Source organism: Rhagoletis zephyria, unplaced genomic scaffold, assembly GCF_001687245.7.
Source record: "Rhagoletis zephyria isolate East Lansing unplaced genomic scaffold, Rhagoletis_zephyria_1.1 Rzeph_scaffold_00124, whole genome shotgun sequence".
In the NCBI taxonomy this organism is placed as follows: domain Eukaryota; kingdom Metazoa; phylum Arthropoda; class Insecta; order Diptera; family Tephritidae; genus Rhagoletis; species Rhagoletis zephyria.
In genome coordinates, this window is record NW_016157208.1 from 313,618 (window position 1) to 323,891 (window position 10,274).

The following is a 10,274-nucleotide window of genomic DNA, read 5'->3' on the forward strand; positions in this document are numbered from 1 at the left end:
TTATTTACTACTTAACAAGAATTTTAGCAAAATGTTGCTGATTTTGGTTAAATAAATCATTTATTTCAAAGAAATTTTTATTTATTATTTTTGTAAATTTCTGGAAACCGATTGAAACCTGTGATTGAAATGGTTTCGGTATCGTTCCTTTTCAGGTCAAGATAACGGTTACGGTTTCGGTTTCGGTTTTGAAAAACGAAACGGTTTTAAACGGTTACGGTTTCGGTTTGGGTTTCGGTTTCATTCCTTGAAACCAAGCGAGTTTCGCGTCCGCGGTATCCGAGTAGTGAGAGTTGCGTGCTACAAGTCTATAGGTGCCAGGTTCGATCGTCAGTTGGAGCGATTGCCAAAAAATTATTATTTATTATTTGTTTTATTTATTTATTTTATTTTTTTATTTGATTTTTATATTTAATTTTACTCTTTAATTTTAATTTTGCTCTTCTTACTACATACTAGCATATGTAGTACGTAACAAATTATTCTTAAAATGATCTCCTGTTTTATGCAACTCAGCTAAGGTTGCAATAAAGAGTTCTTGACGCTTTTTCCAGTTAAAGGAATTATTAGTGAAATTTTCTAATTACTTGCAAATTCAGAAATTTTTTGATTCGCATGAATACGATAATAAAAAAACAAGTCTACGGGAATTTAGTTTTTCTTTATTTTAACAGTGGTTTACTCCTAAATCGTATTTTAGTAGTCCGAACAGTGACCAGGGGCTCTATTCTGTAACTGTGAGTTTTCAAGTGCGCACTGAAAATTGTGTGCACTCTTCATTTTGCGATTCAGGAAGAGTGAGAATGAGTTTTAGCTGTCAAAATTGTGTACACTTCCTCATTTTGCGATTCAGCATGTGTGAGAATGAGTTTTAACTGTCAAAATTGTGTACACTTCTCTTCCGAAAAACTCATTGAATTTTAGTCGGTGAGTTTTTGGTTGACTTTTGCACTCGGTGTACACTACATTTTCTCACAGTTACAGAATAGAGCCCCTGCACAGCTGCCGCCCGCTCTCGATTTGTATATGTACGTACATGCAATGTTTGCACTCTTTCTGTTCACTCCCTCAACGATTTCATAAAAAACGGAATGTTACTAACATGTTACTATCAGTGTTGCCGCGCCGTCTCAAATGTATCACCGACAAAGCAAATAATGTATCCAAATGTATCCAATTTTCTTTTTTTACGTATCCATCTCATAATTTGTAAGAAAACAAAACATTTTCATGAAAATACATAATTTAACCCATCCTAAGGACTTGGAATACATGTCTATATTTTTATTTTCCATAAAATCAAACATTTATAAATTCAGTTTATAAGGTAAATTTTTTGTGCATAAGTATTTTGCAAAGTATAATAAATAATAATTAATATGTTATATTCGTACCTGTACACTCTAAAAAGTGCATGTATGTAAAAGTAGGAAACTGGTTACCTCTCTTAATATGCGTGGATTTAAACAAAAATTGTTTAGAGTATTTAAATTCTTTTCAGTAAAATTCATACAAATTTTCTTAAATAAGTCAAATTTAGTTTTTTAAACATTGTATTTGAAACGACACAGATGTTTTTTTCTTTTTAACCGACTTCACAAAAAGGAGAAAGTTATCATTTCGTCGGATTGTTTTTTTCTATGTTACCGTATATCGTTGGACCACGTTAACCGATTTCAATAATTCTTTTTTTTTAAGGAAAGATGTTACCTCGTAGGTTGTCATATACTAGTTTGGTTTAAATCCGATTGTATCATGAAGAAATTAACGATAATCTTAAATTTTTATATACGAATTGAAGTCGGCTTTTTTGCTTAAAAATTACTTGTTAAATTAAGAAATGAAAATACATATGTGATATGAAAGTGATCACTACAGAAGGAGTATATATTTACTTTATATATATATATATATATTAAGATCTTAGATTAGCTTAATTTTAATCTTCATATTAATGTGACAGTCAACACGGCTAAAGGTGTACTTGCATTTGTGAAACGAGGGTCAAAAGAATTTTGTGACCCTTGTATCACTAAAACCCTGTTTACAACATTAGTTAGGCCAATTTTGGAATACGGTTCGGTGGTTTGGAATCCAAGGTATCAAATTTACTCAGACAAGATAGAATCAATTCAAAAACAATTCCTACTTTTTGCTTTAAGAAGTTTCCGTTGGGATTCCCAATATAACCTTCCACCTTATACGAGCCGATTAAAATGTATTAATCTTCCTACACTTTCCAGCCGCAGGCAAATGCGTGGTACAATATTTATAGTTAAATTACTGACAGGCTCAATTTCAAGTCCGCTTCTTCTGGGCGAAGTTAGCCTTAATGTTCCCTCCCGGGTATCAAGACAGTTTTGTCCACTATTTCTGAAAGCTTGTAAAACTAATTTTGAATTGCACGACCCACTCCGTTGCTTATTCCAGGATTTTAACTTTCATTCCAGCACGTTTGATATATCAGATCCCCTTTTCAGCATTAAGAAATCGATACTGTCCCCTCTCAGTAAATGAATCATTAAAATAAAGACATAAAATCGGCTGATGAATTAAGTTCTGTAGCTGAACAGTTTTAGATCTCGACACTTAACAAACTGCTGCCTATCGTGACTCGGCGCAAAAATTGAAAATAAATACTGGTTCCGTACGTCATGCGGACTGCGCCCCTCGTGCGGATGGGCGAGAATGGAGGGTAAAAACCGTTGGGATTATTATTATTATTATTATTATTATCTTGCTTAAGCACCCTTTCTAGCTATTTAAAACAATTGCGCTTATACCTATTTTGGTGACATCGCTTCATATGTTCATTGCTTCGTGCACAAAAAACAAAATGCTTCAATTTCACGGTTTAGTAGTGATTTTGAATACATTTAGAAAACATAATGTTTTCTATCATCTTTAATGGAAATCGATTTTTGAACGAAAAAACTTTATAGAAAATATAAAATGTTTGCCTCTTTAAAAAAGTATCCATATTTATACTGATCGGAAAAAATAAGTATCTCGCAAAAATTCGTCTAAAAATTTATCCAATTGGATCTATTTAGATCCAAACGGCATCCCTGGTTACTATCTTGATGATGCCAACGATGCGGCGATTCTGCGATGCTAAATTTACAGTTAAGTAGCGTGTACTCGCATGTACGTGTTACCTTTTTATGTAATCATGCAGCACTCTAACGGCTCTGTTACGCATACTCGGCAGTACATGCACTGCTATACCATTTTTACGTAGAAATCAAAGACCAACAGACTTCTACGTATGTAATGCTGTGCTTTAACTGATTCCTTATGTCCTCTTTCAGACACGTCAAGTCTTGAAAGCAATTTTTTTCGCATTCTCTTTTGTGTTTTCTATTTGCTTCCACACGCGTCAACTTCAATTGAATTCAAGTCCTTGGTTCTTAAATGGGAAGCAACGAAAATATCAAAACAGACAAGAAAACTTGAAACGAATTGACGGTACGGAGGTAAATGTACTCTTCCCCCCTCTTCCCACCTCCTTCGCCAACGAACGAGCAGACTTGAAAGCAAGACTTGACGTGTCTGAAAGGGGATTGTGTGGCAACTCTCAAGCAATGTGGCAGTGCATTGCCATGTAATGCTGTGCGTTAGATAACCGCTTACACGCGAAGCTCATTAAACAGATTCTTTATGTGACAACTCTCAAGCAATGCCAAGCTATTCTTTTTTAAGTCGGACGGATTTCGTAAAAATGTCATGTCTCCGATTCGCTTGAAATTTTTTTGTGGGTTCTATATATGAAATAAGCTAACACGTGTTCGAGGGTTTTTTTTTTCTTTTGTTTTCTTCGGAGATACGATCTGTCAAAGTTTGCATTTTTCGTTGTTCTGACTAATCATGTACTTCTTCAACATGATTTAATAATTAAGGGTTTGCTCATTATTGACATTAGAGTTTTGACACTCCCTTAACTCCCTTACAAAAGCTTTGCACACACAGACTTCATCTTAACGCCATTTTAAAGCTAAAGAAACGGGCTTAACATTTCTAGATATAAGATAGTCAATATTGTCCTAAAGCTAACTTAGCTATTAACAGTTGAACTTCTCGAAGTTGATTTGCATAGTGAAGACCAGTAAATTAGGGATTTAAAGTTATACCATCGTAATCCTTGTTTAATTCTCTATAAAAAACGTGGTTCAAAAAAATGGGCGTTTTTCAAGAACTATTTTTAAAATATTTTTCTTTATGATGAGATGGTTTATTTTGTGAGAAACTAAAATTTTTTGTACCATATATTTGGTAAGGTGTTAAACATCGGGTTCTTGAGAAAAGTAAAATTTTATTGCGGATTTCGATAGAATACCTACCCAGATAGTTATAATATTTGTACGGCAAGATTTTTCTTTAAGGCGACAAACCCCTAGAAATGAGCGTGCAATTGCAGGACTAAAGTTAGCAAAACGCGGATTTTATTGCGGATTTCGGCAGAATATCGCTTCGTTAACAACATTTGTTCCAGAACTTTTTAAATTTAAGAATATTCTAGAAATGGGCGTGGCTATATTAAAACCAAAGTTCAAAAATTTAGACTTCGTTTTGGATTTCGCCAGAATATCTATATGGATTGTAAAAGTTGTGGAATAAATACTGTTAACGAAGCGATATTCTGCCGAAATCCGAAATAAAATCTGCGTTTGGCCAACTTTAGTCCTGCAATTGCCACGCCCATTTTAGGGGTTTGTCGCATTAGAGAAAAATCTTGCCGTACAAATATTATATGTGGATATGTATTCTATCGGAATGCGCAATAAAATCTTACTTTTATCAAGAACCCGATGTTTAACACCTTAATATAGGTTCTTTCCCGTACGCAACGCGGGATCCCGCGGGTGCCCAAAATAGCCCAGAAATCATTACCGTACTCAACAAAATGGGTAATAGAGAGCGAAGATTGGAACGTATTGGATCGTAAGTGTCTTCTTCTTCCTGCCCAAAACAGCCCGGACTTTTTTTCCGGGTAAAAATGGATAAAGCGTCAAAGTTCATATCAGCTGTTTTGTGTTTACATGTTGCCTGTTTCTAGTGATGTGCTGAGTCAATACTTTTAAGTATTGATCGATATTCGGTACCGATTTAAAAAGTATCCAATACTCTCGATACTCGGTATCGAAACATTTAGGTTTCGAATAAAAGCGCACATAGGCCAAAAATATGGAAAAAACGGTTCAGGGAGACTCGCCTATAAAAACCCGAATGTAGGAGCCAATATAGCTTTTAATACGGATTCAAATGAAAGATGTATATATGTCGATTCGAGGCCATAACGTAGAGAAACTCTTACTTGTTTGAAGCATTTTTGTTCCAGCTGCATCTGCCGATATCATTTTTGTAGGCCTGGGGACAAATTCTGTAACCAGTTAGCGACAATTTTCGAATCGGCATCGGTTTTGTTGACGTATGATATGAAATATTTTTACGTCAACAAGTGCGATATCGATCCGAAACTTTTCACTAACTGGTTACAGAATCCCCCCCTGAAAAACTTCTACATCCGTAAAAGCATTTTTCTTGAACCGTGGATCAACTAAGATTAAAACTGATAAAATAATATTTCTCTGTTGCGATAAGTTCAAGTGTTTGAGCCGATATCATATAAATTAGTAATAAACGTTTTTCCAAAACTGGAAATGCGTTTAATGGCGAAGGTTTAATGTAAAGAATCAGTATCGAGTACCGAAATCTTTTTTAAGCATTGGGTACCGAATGTTGGGTACCAAATTTTCAGCACATCACTAGCTGTTTCACAAAGTCTGGGCACGAAATGTGGTTTTTTGCGTTCCCCTACTTCTGGATTATGTTCCATTTTTGAGAGCAAACTTTTCACTTATTCTCTAATTACCGGATCCGGTCCGGATTGTTAGGGAAAGAACCTTATATCTCAACATATGTTTTCGAAAACAAATTCCAAAAAAATGTTGATTCTCACAAAATGAACCATCTCGTCATAAAGAAAAATATTTTAAAAATAATAACAAACCCATTTACTTATTATTTATTATATGGTAGGAGAGCCTCTCAAACCATATTGATGCAACTTTTTGATGTTAAGTTTGTTGAAAAATAATAAATATCTACATCCCGGGATTGAACCAACGGCATTCCGAAAATCCCGGGATCGTAAAAATCGAAAAAATTAACATCCCTACCCCCCATACGTTTTAGTATATTTCAAATGACTGTTGACAGTTTTCAAAGCGAAGCAAGCAAAGCAAGCCTGCATTGGGCCAGTACCTTAAAATTTGAACAATTTGAAATCAGAACGATTTCGGAAATATTTTCATAGATTTTTAATCTGAAATTTCAGATTTTTTATTGAAATTGTTGATATACATACATATGTAACATGGCGGATGTTTATTTTATAGTTATTATATAAACAGCGGTCGTCCCTCGGCAGGCAATGGCAAACCTCCGGGTGTATTTCTGCTATGAATAACAGCTTCTCATAAAAATACAGTCGCCGTTCGGAGTTGGCGTAAAACTGTAGGTCCCTCCGCTTTGTGTGACAACATCAAGGCGCACGCCACAAATCGGAGGAAAAGGTCGGCCAAACACTAACATATGTGTAAGCGCTATTCTATTATATTATTATTATATAAAATATTCATATTTCATCATCATTAGATCCCTTTGAAGTCATGATCGGGAGTATAACACTCAATCAAGAGAAATATCCTTTCTGTTACCGCAGTATTATACACTGATTTTCCCTGGCGCGGTCGTCCTGCTCAGAGAGTAACTCTTATATGGCCAGCAACACAAATAAAACAAATTTTCTTACAGTACTTAAATCTAACTATATAAAGTTATATATCACATTAAGTTCTTTTTGCATAGTTAATGAAGTTTTTAAAGCAATACGATTTTTTATTAAAAAAATTGTAATAATTCCGTTTTTTTTTTTTGATTTCTCGAAATATGCAAGTACCTATAATACTAGATAATTTAGGTAGGCCTTCCTAACTAAAGGCATTCTAAGCGACCTACCCAATATGGACTGAAAAAAGTGCTTCCTTGCATGCCTTCTAGAAGGATTATCCATTTACAATTTACACGAATGGATAAATTTATATTATTTAGCATTACAAACGAATTTCAGTAAACATATTGGCCCGTAGTCATAGTCAAAATAAAGTCGACTTTAAAGTTAGTTGCAGCTTTTTGAGATAATTTTCAATGGGATATCTGTCAAAAAAGCTGCAACTAACTTTAAAGTCGACTTTATTTTGACTATGACTACGGGCCATTAAGTTGCAATAACATATATTTGATGGCACCCTGAAACTGTGCATATGGAAACTGTGCATACGAAGTAATGCATATAACAAAAAGCGGAATAATGCATATAAAACAAGTAAGAAACTCTAAGTTCGGGCGGAGCCGAACATTAAATACCCGGCGCAAGTACCGCTATATGGTAAGCCGGCGTGTATTAATTTTGAGTAAATTAGCGTCCTTAAATTTCGAAATATGGAAGTTTCAAGCATTTCTGAAATTTACCGTTATATGAAGAGCGACCGTAATTTTAGTCCGATTTCAATAATTTTCAACGTTTTGCTTTTACGTGGCAAACACAATAACCATACCGAGTTTGGTATAAATTGGTAGAACGATTACCGAGATACATATATGTGATCATAAGTGGGCGGTGCCACGCCCATTTTCCAAAATTTTATCATAAACGTATTTCTTGGTAAAGAATAGTTGCAAGCATCAATTTTGAATAAATTAGCTTTAATATTTAATGATTTATCGAAGATTTCGTATTTATCCGAATTACCGTTATATGGGAAAAAAACCGAAATAATGCATATATCCACAGTTTCAGTTGAAAACCGCAATAATGCATATTAGAAAAACCGAAATTATTCATATGCACACTTTCGTTTGAAAACCGAAATTATGCATATGTGAAGAACGAAGTAGTGCATACATGCACAGTTCCGGTTGAAAACAGAATTCATGTATATGAAAACCCCGAAGTAATGCATACATGCATTTAAAAGCGAAATAATGCATATGAAAAAACCCGAAGTAATGCATACATGCCCAGTTTCGGTTGAAAACTGAAATTATGCATATGCGTACTTTCATTTTAAAAGCGAAATAATGCCTATGAAAAAACCCGAAATAATGAATACATGCAGTTTCGGTTGAAAACCGAAATAATGTTAGACACAGTTTCCATATGCGCAATTTCGGTGCCCCCTCTAAAAGGCCTTCTAAAGTACGTCCTATAAAAGCCCTTTTGGAAGGCCTTCATGGGTAGCGAAAGAAGAAGCCCTTCAATTTGTGCCACTCCATACAAAAAAGAATGGAGAATGGAATGTAGAGTGGAAAACCCTGTTGACTCTCAGGAAGGCCGTTCGGAAGGGCTTTTAACTCTTGAAATTATCTACCTACAATTACCTTTTCCTTACTTAAGTACATAAGTACACAATGCACATCGAACTTGAATAGCGCTAAGCGAAATGTACTGTATATTCACGCAATAATGTAATACTGCAATTTAATATATGTATATAAATTTTAAAGAATTGTGAATATGTATTAACTTTAATATTCTTTAAGCCAAGCGATTTCTTTATTCAGGCTCGTAAGGAACGTGAAGAAAAGAGAAAGAATTTCGAAGTCGACTTGGAACACAAATACGAACGCATTAAGAACTCTTTTGAGGAAAAAGAGGAAGAGATTGATGAACTTTACTCCGATTTACAAATTAAATTGAACATTTCTAAATAAAAATTGCAGTATTCGGCTCAAGGATGTCGAAAGCTAGTATCGCTGATACCCGAGTACGAGTGCGACCCTCTCTGCAATTGTTGGAGCTTATCGATCAAAATAAAGAGAGTATTACAGAGATTCCTGAAAACATTTCAAATATTTTAAAAGCGAAAGGTTATGACATAAACAATAAAATTGAACTTAAATCAGATGAAACAATAAAACTACAAAAAATCGATTTAAAACTCCTGCGAAACATCAAAGATGACGCAAAATTTGACATATCTAAAACAAAACCTAAATGGATAAATTACTCCAAAGATAATGACATTGAACTTGTAAACTCGTCAGAATATTTATATTTATTTGATCTACAATGGCTCGCTTTATGGTTAGCAAAACTACGTAAAGATAAAGGTTTAAACGTTTTTCTACACAATATATTAGAAGATTGCGCTCTGGAGTTGCCAAAGAATGTGATCAATGAACGGAACCCGCAGCTTGAGGCACGTTGTCAGCGATTACGCGAACAACAACAAAATCAAGAATACTTAAACATGACAAAAAATGTAGACTCAAGCCTTAAGTATGTACCCGAAGATACTATAGCGTATCAAGGTAAGTTAAAATATAATATATGCATTGCATTTTCTTCTAATTATATCTATATTTTTACAGTGAAAGCCATCAATAGTCAAATGATAGCAGTTTTGCAGTTTATATTTTCCGTGGCTGCAGGTTTTGTATTTGGATTTTTAGGACTGGAACTAATTTTCGGTGGTTTGGAATTCGGATTACGTCTAGTTATGGGAATATTTTGTGCTCTTGTAATTGGTGTCGCAGAAATGTATTTCCTTCTAAAAAAATTAAATGAAGAAGAAAAAGCGATTTCTTCTCTCAAAAAATCGACTGAACCTGTAAAGAAAAACCATAAAACATTGAAGTCACATAGCGAATAATATTTATAGTATATTGTATTAAAGTGAACAACAAATTAAATTGTCACATTTTTTGTATTTTAGGCAGGGCCCGAAAATAACTCTTAACCGAAAAACTATATATATATTGGTTTTTCTGGGATATTTATCTTACTGCGTAGTCACAAAGGTTTCTCTCGGAAAGATATATAAATGTGAGCATTATTTTGGTTGCCCACTGAGATTTATATCTAGTTCAAGAAATAAATGTCCTTCATTGAGATTATTTTTTAATTTCAAGAAATAAATGTCCTTCACTGAGATTTACCTAGGAGATTATTTGTAATGGTTGCTTGTGTTCGACTACTAAGTCAAGGAAATAATATTGGCCACATATATATGGAACTGCCAATTGCTATTTTAAAAATACGTTTAATTTTATTATTGACAACACTGAAGAAAATTTAAGTAGAAAAGTTAATCTAATACATTCAGCTTTGTCATATGTTTCTTTTTCGCCGAACCGGTTCACTTTTCACTCTTGGTTTCCATGGTTTTTCTATGTGCGGATGACAAATTTTCGGGTGAATTTTTTTCAGG

The 10,274-nt window shown here is 34.2% G+C and overlaps 1 protein-coding gene across 5 annotated transcripts in view; it reads left to right on the forward strand.

Moving 5' to 3' along the window:
* Window positions 1-9,997, forward strand: part of LOC108379650 (biogenesis of lysosome-related organelles complex 1 subunit 5-like) — a 27,072-nt gene extending 17,075 nt beyond the window's left edge. Inside the window, exons 3-4 of one of the 5 annotated variants that reach the window (XM_017636001.1) lie at window positions 8,605-9,375; window positions 9,436-9,997. In XM_017636001.1, the coding sequence (XP_017491490.1) occupies window positions 8,799-9,375; window positions 9,436-9,716 (858 nt within the window). In that variant the 5' untranslated portion in view covers window positions 8,605-8,798 and the 3' untranslated portion in view covers window positions 9,717-9,997. Of the gene's footprint in view, window positions 1-6,398; window positions 6,497-8,604; window positions 9,376-9,435 lie in introns of those variants that run through there. The other 4 variants (XM_017636009.1, XM_017636023.1, XM_017636027.1 and 1 more) reach the window with 4 other exon arrangements.
* Window positions 9,998-10,274: the final 277 nt, after the last annotated feature.